The sequence below is a fragment of the Myiozetetes cayanensis genome, unplaced genomic scaffold (assembly GCF_022539395.1).
Source record: "Myiozetetes cayanensis isolate MyiCay16 unplaced genomic scaffold, myiCay2020 scf13, whole genome shotgun sequence".
NCBI classification, from domain to species: Eukaryota; Metazoa; Chordata; class Aves; order Passeriformes; family Tyrannidae; genus Myiozetetes; species Myiozetetes cayanensis.
In genome coordinates this window covers 17741913-17757528 of record NW_026086937.1, presented here as the reverse complement: position 1 = coordinate 17757528, position 15616 = coordinate 17741913, and the positions used below count along the sequence as shown (strand labels likewise).

The following is a 15616-nucleotide window of genomic DNA, read 5'->3' as shown; positions in this document are numbered from 1 at the left end:
ACTGGGGAAAAGTCTGACTGACTCCTTCTTTACGAGAGGTTTTAATCTAATGGCCCTTCTAGAACTTAATCCGACTCTTTCTTTGCACCTGGATAGCACTAGAATTTGACATACATAAGTATGAATTACATAATTAGAAAGTCATCTCAAGGTTATTGCTACTCACAGTTCTGTGCTCTACAGTTGACTTTGTGGCTTCTGTGCAGACATAAACTGGCTCTGCCTCAGTTCCAAACAAACTGGGCTGAGCACAAGTTCATCTCCACAGTGCCAAGCCTAACTCAATAAAGCTTTTTTCTTGGAAGTGAGTTAATGGTCCCTGTTCTCTACCCCTGCGGTAACGAGCTGGAGAACTGCCGAAATGGGCCGGGCTGTGACTGTGTGAGGAGCAGTGTGATGATCCCTTGGTGTCCCCATATCCCTTTCACTGGTGATCTGGATGGAAGGTAGGAGTGGGAAGAAACTCTGTAGAATCTCAAGGAGTTATAGCCCAGGGTATGGAGTATCATCGCTCGCTATAAATTAGTGCAATTTAAAGTATATATTTTTTGATAGGGTCATAAAATCATATAAAATTCTGAGTTGGAAGGGACCCACAGGATCATTGAAGTCCAACTCCTGGCCCCACACAGGACAGCCACAAGAGTCACACTGTGATATACCATCTATTAGGAGATTCACATAAATGCATTTAGATATCACACAAAATACATATCTCCATATACTTTTTATGAGTATGATCTGAGAAGTAGTGGTTTCTACATGCACACAGAAAACAAAGCAGAAGTATGAGTTTCTTTTTTTGTGCAAGAAAGTGAAAGTAGTGGGATGAATGATCCCCCCCCCAGTTGTGAGTGAAATCTATACAAAATGTACTTTCATTGCTCTAAGTGCCTTATATTACTAAATTGGCCAACAAATTAGATTTTAATCAAATTAATCACTTTAGAGCATAATTTTGACCTTAATTTCTCAGTGCCTCAGAACCTCATCGTGAACCATGTAGAAAATGTTGTGTAAATAGAGATCTGTATTCCAGTGTCATCCCGAGCTGCCATAATTCTGGAATATCTTAATATGTAATTTTGGGGATGCCTAGTGCTGTAATGATGTAAAGATCATGCCATTTGCTGTGCACAGGATACCTGCAGAGAGGGAGAATCCACGTTTTATTCACAATCACTTTTATTTCCTAATCAGTATTTTCTGTGCTAAGAGTAAATAAAACAGTATTAAATTATAGAGGGGGGTGTTGAAATCAAGTATTTAATATCTGCAAGACCTCGCACCTTCCATGGTCAGAAACATCTATTTTTTTGTAATTACTGTGCTGTTCACCTACTGTAGCATAGACTCACCATATTCCTTTCTCAGAGAGCCCTCTACTGACACCTAAAATGCAGTGTGTTCAGCTGAATGTCTGATACCTCAAAATATCATTTGACCTGTAATATAAATACATACCCTGGTGCCAAGGTAAATTTCAGTAAGAAAAAAACCCAAAACAAACAAAAAAAATATATTGTATTACTAAATATTTAAGAATTTCTTAATTTTAAAGGTTGACAGCTTTAGTGCAAAACAAACATGTTTGTGGCCAGACTTCTTTTTCTTTGTCTAAACAATGGAATGTCGTTTTCAGAAAAATAGAGAGTCAAAGAACTGGCTGTTTTCTCATTTTCTTGCCTCTGACTTTTCTTGTATGAATCAGTTAACATTTTTGGAGGCTCACGAACTCAAGAACAACTGCTGTGTAGATCGATTGTGCAGGAAATTTTTCTACAGTGAATTGAGATCCCACTATTAAAAATGCTCATTAATTTATCATGAGTCTCCCAACTGCTGCTATTCACATATTACCAGTAGGTTCTGAAATTGTTATTGCCAGGGAATCACGGATTTCATTCAAATAGACTCAGTTTCTCATGTGTAATTGAAACAATCTGATAACATGAAGGAGGTCAGGTGGATGGGGGGGGTATCAGTAGAAAGCAAATCCTTTATATTTGCCTATATTAGTAAAAATATTTCTTTAATTTTGCAGGGTGGAGAAGTTAGGGAAGGCTGATTATTTTAACATTTGAGATTGCTAATGTTGTGGTTCTAAGAGGCGATGTTAATATATGGAGGGGTTTAATTCCTTATTTTACATGGGCGTGGGAACTGAAGCCGTTGTTTATCATTAGTTTAATGCCAGAAGATCTCAGCAGGTCACTCTGCTCATCAGTACATGTGGAAAGAGAGACTCTTGATGCAAAAGATGAACACCTGAGACTGACAGTGCAACAGCCAGCCAGGAAAGTTAAACCTTTTCATTCACCTTTACAAGGAAAAAGAGGAGAAAAAAAAAGTGTTATTTCCAACACGCTGTTATTGATCACCCTAAACAGGACAGAATCTCGCCATGAACCCCAGGGATGAAGTGTAAAGGGAGAGGTGCCAGGTGTGAGTGCAAACATGACTCGAAAAGAATGATGCTGATATCAAAGGAAGTTGAGGCTTAGAGTTCAGATGAGCTGCTCAGCATCCCACACTGCTTAGTCACAAGGGTTGTTTGACTCTGTAGTAGGCAGTACAGAGGGCTGTTGAGTGTATTTGGGAATCTGCACAGGTCTGCTGCACTACTTTGTTGCATTATCTGCTTTCTGACATGGTTTGTCACGGGTTTGGTAGATTAGCTGCCATGTGTGTGCTGGTTTTCTCTGAAAGTGCACAGATCTCAGTAGTGTTGCTGATACGTGTGGAATAAATTTACATAATAACCCTCTGAAAATTATAAAGAAGGAATAAAGAAGAAAGAGGGAAGAAAAAGTATGTTGCAGAGGTTTGGAGCTTGAAATATAAAGGAGTTGTCGCTGCACAACCCAGGTTTAAAGTAGCTGTGTCTAATTCATTCCAGCAGGTAAAATTGGAGTATGACACTACCAAAGTGCTGTGTTCACAGAGGGATAAACATGGCAGTTTAGCTGATTTTTTAAAGTTATGTTGTTTGTAACTTGGCATAAGAAGAGATCTGAGATGTCTGTTTAGATTTTAACGCTCTTAATGTAACTAAAAATGTCCTAAAGGCTCAGCACTTACACCCACTGAGGTTTGCATAGTGCAGGCGCGATACGGAACAGTTTCAAATTTCACTAGACAAAAAACACCCAGAAAACCCAAGACTAGCACGTGAACTTCTGTGTTAAAGAAACTGCCTGCACACTGAATGCTGATGTTTATTCTAGCAGATTGATCTCGCTCACTCATAATATTTTCGTATCTTCATATCCACTAAATATGTTTTCATTTTATTCATCTTACACATTTCTCTTCCTGTGACAGAATGGAGGATGGGCTACCATGCCTGCCTTTTCAGTAAAACCAGATAACATTTAAGACATGTCCCTGCAAGGCAGTTTCAATAAAAGCGTGCCCCAAAAGCCAAACTGAATCTGTGTAGAAGAGACTGTGGGCAGCTTTTCATGTTTTTTCGATCCTGGATTTAAACTGTTCATATATAAAAAAAAAAATTATGCCAGTAGACATGCTTTATGTTGTTAAATATGCAGCTTGGATATTTGAGTAAGAAAGTTGCCTTGAAAAGTGAGCTTAACTCACAGAAAAAAACAGGTGTGAACTTAAAAAAAAGAAAAATCCTTAATGAACCCCCACTAACTCCACTTTATTTAGTTTCCTTATTTTCACTGTGATGCAGCTAAAAAAAATAAAGGAGATTTTTTTAATATACATAGAGGAAAATATTGTGTGTGTTTAAACCAGGTATTATTTTTTTGCCACAGTCCTTTAGAGAGTGGTGCAGATCCACCTGATGTCCTGAGAACTGGCTTTTATAGTGAAATCATGTTCATAAATTGGGTAGAATTGCAAGAATATATAGCTCCTAAATGATTAGGTGTAAAACTTTGGAAGAGAGAAGAACCTACAGCTTCATTTATGAAGTGTCATGTGATACTGAATCATCTTTAACACCAGCATTTTTTTGAAGTTTTTGAGGTTTTTTCTCTCTTTGGATCTGCATGGTGCCAGAGAGATAAAGGCAGGGATGGTAGTTATTTCCTTCCTGCAAAGATGTTTATGCTATAAGGTAAAAGACCTTAAAAAAAATGTTACTTTAGTATAAACCTATTCAAAATATTCAGATTTATTTTGCAGCATGCACAGAATCCCAGAAAGATTTGGGACCTTAAAGATCATCTCATTCCAACTCCCTTGCCGTGGGCAGGAACAGGGACACCTTCCACTATTCCAGGTTGCTCCAAGCCCTGTCCAACCTGGCCTTGGACACTTCCAGGGATGGGACAGCCACAGCTTCCCTGGGCAGTTTGTGCCAGTGCCTCACCACCCTCACAAGGAAGGAATACTGTATAACTCTACAATTATTGTTATGTATTATATTAATATTTATCTTTTAAGTAATTGGAAGTTCACCAAATACATTTTTGTTTACTGAAGAACACCTTTCCTCCAGCCAAGTATAGTGGAAGTGTTAAAAATGTGTAAGAAAATCATTATGGAGTGAATTAGCATTTAAATTCTAAAATCTTTCTTTAGACTTTATAATTGTGCAAATGTTACATCAATTATTGTGTGTATTGTATGTGTATTATTATGTATAAATGCTATTTGAGAAGTTGTCATTAGTGTTTTAACCACTTCAGTATGGGAATAGAATCAATTGTGCTGCTTTAGCATTTCACTTTAGGAGAAAATTGTTGTCTTTACTCTTGGCTAAGTTATTCTTGCATTTAATAATTCAATAGTCAGTCTGATCCATTTTTCACCTGGGAAAAGGGAGCAGAAGCTTGTCTTTATTTTCCATGTATATTCAGTGTTGTACTCACGGGAATTGTATATCCAAAAATAAGACTATAAATAAGAAATCAGTAGCCTTTTCTGTCTTGCTGCTTTATGTGGGTTTGATATATGCTTCTGCAGCATTATTACTTACTCTGTTCAAATCAATGCTCTGAGCTTTCCTTGAGGTGATTGATTTCCTCCAGATTAGCCTACAAAGTACGTGATTTAATAAACACCGCTGTTACCTGTTTGCCAACTCACAGATGTCTGCAGTGTTGCAGACAGAGATACTGTAACATCTCCAAAAGGGCTTCAGACAGTCGTAAGATTTTGATGGTATAACATTATTTGAATAGGAAAGAGAAAACAGCTTTGGTCTTATATGGTTAAAAGCAAACTAAAATCGCTTGGAAGAAAGAGAAATAAGACAAGAACTTATGAAAATGAAGCCAGACTCTGTAGGAGATAATGATGAAAGGAAAGATACTTATTAGGGTATTGTCCTCTGTAATGCCACTTTCCTGCTTTAGAAAAGAAACATTTTTTCTATACTTCTATGTTTTTAAACACTGCAGTAACAGATTGTAAAGTATCAGTAGAAATGTATGACTGTTGATCTCCCTCCCTAAAATATGCCTGTGAATATATATTTGTATTACCATTTAGTGACAGTTTTTGCAGAAATGGGGTGTCAAGGAAGTATTTGAGTGGTTTGCTTGATAGAGTGCTATTTAGAGTTCAGTGGGTTTGGGCTCCATGTAGAATACCTACTTTTTGTTAGGATGTTATTTCATAAGCCACAGTTGCTTATCCATAGCAACTGACTGAGTGGGAATGTTCTGGGCAGCAACATCTTGAAAGAGTTCCATGCAGGACAAGGAAGGATTTTGTATGGCATTTGGACATTTAAAACAGATTTTTTTACAGTTGCTCATGGCTGGATTGTATGGACCTGGTTTGGCTACAGTTTGGTACTGGTTTCTGTTTGCCCTCACAGTTTTATCTTTTGCATTTCCATAATACCTCCTTCATATCTGGAAGATCAATGTTTTCTAATGCTTTCCAACCCAGACACTTTCATGTATAATCACTGCTAGAAAATGTAATGGCCTTCAAGCACTGATGGCCTGTGCAGTTGGGAAGTTTGGAGAAAGGTTTCATGAGAGGTCAGTGTGTAATATTTTAACACAGATGTCCAAACACAGTATTTTTCATCTTTAAGTTCACTCTTAGTTCTTTGTTTTTCCTGATAATGGCCTGGCACAACATTATTCCTCCCTGTTTTTTTCTCTCTGTATATATGGTAGGGCTTTTTTTAACACCATGCCTTTTTCAATATTGTATTCTCTGGGGATAAATCTCAATAGCATCACAGGATGTCTTTGCTCACATGGAAGCTGCAGTCTGATATACAGCATGTTCCTTCAGTCTCCATACCTAAACTGGTCTGTGGCCAGGTCATTTCTGTAATGCTTTCTGAGAAATGTCGTGGGGTTCTGTTTATCTTTCTCCAGGAAACTTGTATTTCTGATATTACCCTGCTTTCATCCGCTTTCCTGGGAGATGGTTTTCCTTTTCAATTGCTGTACTATTGTTTTTAATATTACTAAGGCTTGTTGCTTTTCCTGCTGCTTTCTATTGTAGAATTAAAATGCTACTTTTGGCACAGAAAGTATCATATTGCTTTTGAAGGGTAGATATTATTCTTGCTCCCCCAACACCTTGGGAAGTATTGTACAATAGGATTCTATTCAGTCCACATTTTTATCAACACCTTCACCGTCACCTGCAGCCATCATTCCATTTAGAGCACAGCCTTCCAGGTATTTTTTCCCTTTTTGCAATATCAAGATATGAAGAAGATGAATGAAAGTTTCTTGCATCTTTTTGTCAGTGTGTTTTTACAGCTCCCCTGAACAGTGATGGACTTGGCAGCCTAGAGACTGAAATCCTCTGTTTAATCACAGGCTAGGTATAGTTCAGCAGAAAGATGTATTTCTATACACAGCCCCTGTAGCATGTCTAAGCCTCAAGCTGGAGAGCCAACCTTCTGTAAGTGGAAAAAAGCTCTCAGGCCAGCCAGTCCCTGGCCTCATCTGTGGAACTGTTGAAAAAGAAGCATTTATGCCATTGAGTTTTGTGACAGGTGCTGACATCTAGTCTGGAGTGGACTGAGAGTTCTCTTTCATTCATTTGGGAGTGCCTTTCTGTAACTTACTGTAACTCGCTACACAATGTAGTGTTCTATTTAGTTTGGAAGCTGTACATCTGTGTGCATTGAGTTGTCACATAACACTTCAAAAGGTAGTGGGTTTTCAGGTCAGCTTGCATTTAACCCTGGGCTTGATCTCCAGATCCTTAATGCCTATGATCATTTATTTTATTTTAGTTGTGTAAACTCTCAAAATCCAATAGCTAAAACCAGAGGACTAAGTAAAACAATAAACCTCATTCCTATGTTTAGAGTATTGAGACATTTTATTTGAAAACAAAGGAAAACTAAGGCCCTTCGGAGACTTCTGCAACATCCTGGGTCCACAGAAGGCATATTGCACAGAATTCTTGTGTGTGGTCACAAATTGTAATCTCTGAACATTTTGTAATGCTGTGTTAGACAGGAAATGGTCCTGGTCACATTCCTCTCCACAAAGATGTGTTAATGGGGGTTTATTCATTTTTCTCTAAAAATCCAATATAATGCAAGTCTGTGCTATTCCAAAAGAAGTGCTGGCTATTAAATCTGGTAGAAATAATTTGACAGTTGTTTGGTTTTTTTGTATTTTTCAGCTAACAGGACAAGTGACTTTGAAAATTGCCAATGAACCAGTTTTGCCGTTTAATGCCCTCGACATCGCGTTAGAAGTCCAGAACAGTCTCAAAGGTAATTTTCTTTAGAAGAATGTTGTTCTCCATTAATTCAGGGGAAAAAAAAGAATCATCTAATCCCTAATACGAATTTTCAATTTTCACTTGAATGGTAGCCAGTGATTTTACTAGTTAAACATTGTCATTATATAGTGTTACATGAAATGCAGGTTTGGTTGCTAAAGAAATCTATAACATATTTAGATTTCCTCTGATATTACTTTGTCAATTAAGCAATAATTAGTATTTAAAAGTCCTAATTACACAGCAATCAACAATAACAAACTTTGTGACTTAATTTGATTTTAATTCCTTTCAAGGCTTTGTTCAATACAAGCTAGAGAGGGCTTCTAATCCCACTGTTGTTTGGTTCCTTCATTTTCAGTCACCTTCCTTGCTTGTTTATTACACTAACTCATCTTGTTGCAGAGCATGATAACTTCTCTCTTTCTTCAGGTGTGACAAAGCAAGATAATTTACTAATGCATATTGTTGGAGCTGACTGAGCCCTGATACGCTGCAAGCTCCATATTTGACAACAGCATGTTTGGGATAATGGGTTGGGATTAGGGAGATGGACAAGAAAGTTTCTAGTCAGAAAGTAAACAGAAGTCACTGGTAACTAGGAAATTATGTAGAGATAATTCTTGTAGACTCTAGGTTTGGCACTGTTTGCTAGATATAGAACGAGTGCCTTGATGTGAGACCACTACATCAAGATTGGGATGCCATTACAGATATTCCTGTGTTACCTTCTTGATTAAAGAACAGGCCTTCTGCAGTCTCTTTGTCCTGTGTTGACAACAGAACCCAGCCAAGCCAATAGCCCTTGGCTAGAGCTGTTTAAGATAACCCAGTTACAGGGGGCAGTTGTGCATTCCCTTTGCTTATGGGGGCTGCTCTTTGTTATTTTTCTTTTCCCCTCTCTACAGGCAGTAGAAAAATGTTAATATGTTATAGGGAACTAAACCCATATTATGTTACTGAGATATTCTCTGCTAGTGTCTAGACTACAGAAGAGCAATATGTCACCTTCTTATCAATTATGAAAAGAATATGCCTTAGCTCCAGTCCTGAGGTCTAAGGAGGGAGAGGAAGTCTAGTTTTTAATGCTGTCTAGTCTCACTCATCCATATAAACCTTCTCCTTCAGTGTCATCTGTCTTCCTCCTTCCATGCAGTCCCTTTTCCCTCGCAGATTCCTCATATTCTGGTGTACTCAAATGAGATCCAACTCTCTTTTCTTTCCTAAGTGAAAAGTATGCTAGTTGAAAGTATGCTGTTTGCGGAGAGCACGTAAGAAGCTTGGTCCTTGAAGAATAAATCTTTTGATAATTTAGCTGCCAAACTCTAACACATTCCTCGAATGTGTACAAAATGAGTTATTTTAGAAGCTGGTTTTCTGGTCAGAAGTCACTGAACTTAAATTTAAAAAGACTGTTAAATTTAAAAGACTGTTCCAAAGCACTGTCTTGTTAGGACCTCACAGGGGGAAACTGTGAGATATAACATGTTGTTATATCCTGGTCTCCAATTATGGCTCTGATACAGGTTACCTGTAGTATCCTAAGGCCTTTCAAAAATATTTTTATTTACATATTTATGGATATCTCTAGTTGACCTGTTAAATAAAGGTGTAAGTTCTAGAAAATCACACCCAAAGTATACATAGACTGTAGCAGAATGTGAGATTCTATCTCAAACATAAAGACTTTTTGCAATCTTGAGGTGCTGCCCCTGCATTTCATTCACTCCCTACGCTATAAAGCACCACTTTTCTGTAATACACACTCATAGAAGTATGATACCTTTTATTTAATCTTTGCCATCCATCATTGTCAAGACCTAGGATTCAGTAGGCAAGTATTGGTCTGGAATCAGTGAGCATCTAAAAAGACAAGTAATTTTAGCTCTGTTGAGCCACATAAACATTGGTTTAGTTCAGCCTAAACACAGCAGGGAATGATCATCAAATGAAAAGTGTGGCTCAGCTGGTATTCCTTCAACTGAACATGAGATGCCTGCTATTGTTCTTCCTTTTTTCTTTATTTTGAGTAACAGGAAATGTTGATTTAAAGTGACATTTTCCCTCTAACTTCAGTTAAATCATTTATCTCTACCACTTCAGGGGAGGGAAAATTATTTCCTAGGCTGTAGGGCTAGGAGGATAAATCTTCTCCCAGCTGTTCACTTTGGAGTTTTGTTTAATGATTTTTCTCATGACTTTCATGTCTTGTCTATCTCCAACTTATGTCAAATAAGTTTATTTTCACTTTGGAAAACATTAATACAATAGTCTTTTTTTTGCTGGTTACTTGAAAGTTGTACTTTTTAACATGGCTCATGGCTTTCTTCATTCTTCAAAATGTTTTATGTTGTGTGAAATTTCCAGTTGAAAGTGGCATTGTCTTAGTAAGCTGTTTCCTCCCCCAAATCAATGCGAACTGTAAATGTAGAAAAGGTGAAGGTAAATCTGCATGACATGCTAGATATGCTCATTAGGCTTAATTTTGTGCCTCTAGGATCTGGTTCAGCCAGTGCCTTAAACACCCATTTTATTCCCCATTGGACTTTCTCATGTGCTTGAAGTTAAATCGTGTGTATAAATACTCGAGTCACTGTTTTGCAGTCTCCTGGATGCACTCAAAAAAAATGTTGTGTACACCTTTGTATTTGCTATAACTGCATTTAGTTATGTTTGTAAAGGATTTAACTCTGCAATGTGGTGAATGTCTGTACTAGTAGCTCTGTTATATTCCATGGTATATTACTCAGCACTTTACAAACCATTTCTTACATTCAGGATAGTCTGGATGGCAAGTTATGTCATCCAAAACATGTTCACATCTGGCTCATGGCCTGTACCTCAGAGAGATGGGGAAAAGGCTGTTAAGTGACATGTGTTCTCTCCATTTGCACACACCAGAACCCTTGGAAACAAGCTACTGCTTTTGGGTTTATCTGAAAGGAAGGGTTGTGACTGGAGAAACATTTCATTTTGTGCATCTGCTGATGGTCTGATGTTTAACAGGAAACCTCATGGTCATAAATGACGGGAGATGGGTTCCAAGACTGAAATCCAGGTCCCCAGGGCTAGTCAAGCTGTCTGATTGCAGATGTGATATTTTAGACAAATTCATAAATAGGTGACAGCTTCAAATATTTTCATTAACTACACCTTGCAGTTGTGTGGAACTTGTGCCTTCTATGCATTTAAAATCAAGACACTGCAAGTTGAATCAAGTACAAATGCTAGGCTTGGCATCCTGTGGAAACACAATTTATCTTTTGTAGTAGGGCACATGTCAAATCTGTTATAGGACCGATACAAATTCGACTTTTAAGCCCTCTTGTAGAAGTATTTTGTGTGTATATGCAAGCAGAAATATGTAATCATTTTTGTATAAGTATTTTGTACTAATATAAGCATTAATATTCAAAACATATTTGTATTTTCTGCTGAACACATTTAGCACTCTGGATTTGCTCCTTGTAGCCTGTCTTGTGCTGGATTTGAGACTCTCTAAAATTTAGTGTATGTTACAGGAAGTTTCAGGGATTGATGATGGAGGTGCTCAGGTGTCTCATTAGCATTAAAAGCTTTTCTGTACCTTTGCACCTGACTGTCTCAGCAGTAAGAAGTTCAATCACACAGTTTACAAAAATAAAGGCAGCCAGGTTGATGCTGACCATGTCTCTCACTTGGGTGTTGTAGAAGCTGATGTCATTTGTTATTCCCAGTCACTTGGGCACACCGAGACTCATGCAGACCTTCCAAAAATTGGTGTCTGTGCCCCAGCCCTGTGGCTGTGCAGCACTGGGCAGACAAGGTAAGATTCCCCAGTTGAGTCTGTCATCACAGGCTGCTGAAGCCGGTGAGCAAACTGTAGCCATCTCTGATAGGCACTGGCTGAGACACAGAGAGGCTCGAGAAGACAAATTAAGTGTGGATGAGATTTTCTGGTTCTCCCTCCGTGGGAAGTGCAGGAGCTGTGATTTAAAGCTCTTTGGCTGGTGCAGTGTCGATTGTGTGTGGCTTTCTATCAGTTAGGTCCCTTCTTCTCCCCAGAATGGATGTTGTACAGATGTTACAGCAGCTGAAGTACTTGGGGTGATAACAGTAGGCAGCGCTAGCAGAAGTTTAAAAATAATCTGGTTTATGATAAGCCATTTCTAGGAAAGCCTGCGTGACTTTTCACAGCCTTGATTCAACCCATACATTTCAAAACATCAGGCTAAACTCTCTGTCCTTAGAAAAATCAATACAAAAACATATCTCTCTCATTTACTTGATGGCTGCATGCTCATTGCCTACAGCTATCTGCTAGTCTTCAGCTTGGCGTCATTTTGTCTGCTTGACTGTATTTCCCTGATCATTTCGGGTGCTTTTCAGAGTTAATTTCTCCACTCATCTGTCATGTTCAGAAAGTTTCCCCTTTTACTGTTTCCACCCATTATTCTTGACTGCTACAGAGGGGAAAAATGCAACACTAGATTATCTGTATGTATGACAGAAATACCTCCTTCTTTACCATGAGACACTGAGATCTTGTCTTCAGTATCCTTTCAAGGTTAGTATCTATTAGTGCCTTTTATCAGCCTTTAAAAAAAAAAAAAAAATGGAAAAATGCATTTTCCATGGACAAAACATTTGGTACTGAAGGGAAAGGATGAGCAGCTAATCTGTACCTGTAGGCCATGTAAGTTCAGTGGCTCTGTACAGAGTCATGGATAGCTTAATAGAATCATGGAATAGTTTGTGTTGGAAGGGACCTTTTAAAGACTATGTAGTCCAAACCCCCTGCAATGAGCAGGGACATCTTCCACTAGACCAGGTTGCTCAGAGCCACATCCATCCTGGCCTTGAATGGGGCATCCACCACCTCTCCAGGAAACCTGTGCTACTGTTTCGCAATTTCATTGAAAAAAAATTTCTTCCTTACACCTAGTCTAAATCTAATCTTTATTTTAAAACCATTACCCCTTGTCCTATTGCAACATCCCTTGTTAAAAAATTTTATTCCCATCTTTCTTACAAAGCCCTCTTTAAGTACTGAAAGAGCACAATAAAGTCTCTCTGGAGCCTGCTCTTCTCCAGGCTCCTTCTGTATTGACATGCATGTAGTGATGTGTCACAACATGCCTCTTTTAGTGGTAGCCCCTTCGAAAAGAGTCTTCTTGTAGCAACACCAGATTAGTTTGCTTGGGCAATAGCAGTCATGGTAGCAAAATTACAGCTGATGGCAACATATTCTTTGCACTGAGGATGTCTGTGGATTTGTGTTTCTGCCCCTTTAGGGTGCTTCCTACAAAGCTTTCCCATTCAGATTTTCTGCTGCCTGGCCTGATCATCCTGTTTTGCACAGCATGAAAAATCTGCCTAGTGAATACAGCAGCACACCATAGCTGATTCTGAATTTGCAAGCTAATCAAAACCTGAAGCAATTTCCCTTCTCTCTTACATGCAAACACATGTTCACACGCGTGGTGAGCAAGCATAACTTAAGCAGAGCTGCTGATTTGTCTGTGCTCGCTCTCCTGTAGGTACTTGTAGGCAAGTACGTTCATAGCAGAGGGCACAAGCACAATTTAAAAATGTTAAATCTCTAGCGGTATTTTTCATAAGAGCAATCAGTTACATGGGGAAAGGCTGTTGTATTCAGTATCTGTAAAAATAAATATCTATTTGGTGTAACCTATTTCTGAATAGAATCCAGTTACATTTAGCAAGTGTAATGAAATTCAACAGTGTAATTCTCTGATCAAGAGTATACATGCTCTTGAGTCACTTTCTTGTACTTGCAATTTTATTTTTATAGCAACTAAACAGCTAGCTTAGATGATTCATCATGATTCATACTGGAGACAAAAGGACAAAGAATACAAAATATAATAACGTGGCGTTGTTTTCTCTTGAGCGAAGTAATACTTGTGCTTGATTTTCTCTGTAAAAGCATCACAAGATGTTTAAGCCACCTTTAGTTAATGCATCCTTCTCTTTTGCCCTTCCAGTCCCAGTTTCTCGACTTGAGACAAGCATAAATCACAGTTTCCCTTGGTGATGAAGTTCCGTGTGTTGTGAGGCCCGTTCTGTCCTTAGTTTGTTGTGGTAACTCTGGCCATGGACATGTGCAGGTTTTGTACTGAAGTATTAAAGAGGGCCCTGGGTGTGTGTTTTCTGAGTGCTGGTTTAGAGTATGTGGTAAGCAGTGCCTCTTACTCATGACTGTGAACAAAAATGTGGTTGGTTTAGGTGCAAAATGCTGTGGAGAATGAGTGGGAGCATTTACAGGATTAAAAAGGTGTTTAAAAGGGTGGTCTGGTTGGCTTCATTTCCAAGTATGGAAAGATGGATTTTCCTTTTATCTCACCTTCACCACTGAAAAGGCAAAGCTGACATTTACAATTGTTTAAAAGTTATAAATGTTTTCTGTTACTTGGAATACAAAGTGCTTGGCTGAAAACAAAGGATTCTTTCTAATAGGGTGAATTTAAATATTTCCATAGGGACAGAAGTGCCAGGGTAAGTTATGCACAGTGCCTACATTATATACATGGGAATGGCAAGTTCTTCAGCTGCACAGGATGTTTGCCGGAGATTTGAAAATTAAGGATAATGATATTTTGCAAAATACCGCAAATGTACCAAGTTTATATACTTGGAGGATATTTTTCTGAGGCATCAACCTAACTTGATCAGAATTTAAATTGCTCCAGACTCAGTCAGAAAGGTACCAATCCTATATCAAGGTACCACAGTGCCTGTTATCCATTCTTATTAGGGAAAGGTGGCTTGGTCAAGTGTCATTAACAAAAGAACCTTGTCTCAAACCAGAGCAGACATAAACCATCTTCTCTCACTCCTGTTCTCACAGGGAACTCCTGTTCATTGTTGAAATTCATATTGATAGCTCAGGAAATCTGACAGTTTCTCTCACGCCAGCATCTGTCTCTCCGTGTATTTTGGATCATTTCATGTTTTGCTAGATTGGAATGTGTTAGCTGAATGGCAGGAGTACATGGGGATCTATGAAATCCTTTTCCTTTACTGGAATTTATCCAGTAGCAACTCTCTTTTTCCATCTGAGGGACAGCATATTATATTCAGGCATGTCCTTGATTTGTTCCTTATACCTGCTTGTTTACCTTTCTATTCTTTGGATTATTCTCCCCATTCCATCAGGGAAGCGGGAGAGTGTGAGTAAGCAGCTTCGTGGCACTTAGTTGCCAGCTGAGTTTAAACCATGTCAGTGTTCTCCAATTACTGTTTTTGATTTCTCCATGTATCTATTAGACAGGGAAGTTTAACATTCATTTAACTTGTGTCTTGAACCACTTTCTTGACTTAATCATCTCAGTCACTAAGATAATGAACTCACTGACATTTTTACATTCAGCTCCTAAAGCTGCATGGTTTATGTTGACGAAAATATCATTTGAAAGATTTAAGGGTAGTTGATTTTCTTGTCAATAGGCGAAGTGAATTTTTGCCTTAAGATAATTTCTGCATCCTGGAAATGTTTATGGTGACTGATACTACTTCTGACTTTATATCAGGTTCAGACTCTGCTTTTTCTCTCCATGTGCTTGTAAAAAGGAAAGCAGTCTATGCACACACTGGGAAAGGAGGCCGTGCTCTCCACCTGCACTGCAGGTGGGAATAGACTGCACATTCACAGTGTTCCAATTCACGTTTCACATTCCTCTGTCATATCCCAATGACCAGAGAAATACTGAGATCAAGGTGTGCTCTGAAGGGCTACAGGCTTTTATTCTTTTGGTGTCGGTGTAGGATTGCTAACAAAGCAATAGTTAACACTCCATATTTAAAAAGTTTTGAAAATACTGACTGGATTGGAATATGCATTTGGATATCAATTAAAGTTGGCTCATTGGCATATAATTTAAGTGATTAAGAGGAACAATTTCAATCCCCTCTAAAACTGTTGTTA

At 38.4% G+C, this 15616-nt stretch overlaps 1 protein-coding gene across 7 annotated transcripts in view; it reads left to right on the top strand.

Moving 5' to 3' along the window:
• NAALADL2 (N-acetylated alpha-linked acidic dipeptidase like 2) overlaps positions 1-15616 on the top strand; it is a 434035-nt gene that overhangs the window by 400821 nt on the left and 17598 nt on the right. For all 7 annotated transcript variants that reach the window (XM_050308259.1, XM_050308262.1, XM_050308258.1 and 4 more), the window contains one exon: positions 7588-7681. In XM_050308259.1, coding sequence (XP_050164216.1) covers positions 7588-7681 — 94 coding nt within the window. The remainder of the gene's footprint in view (positions 1-7587; positions 7682-15616) is intronic.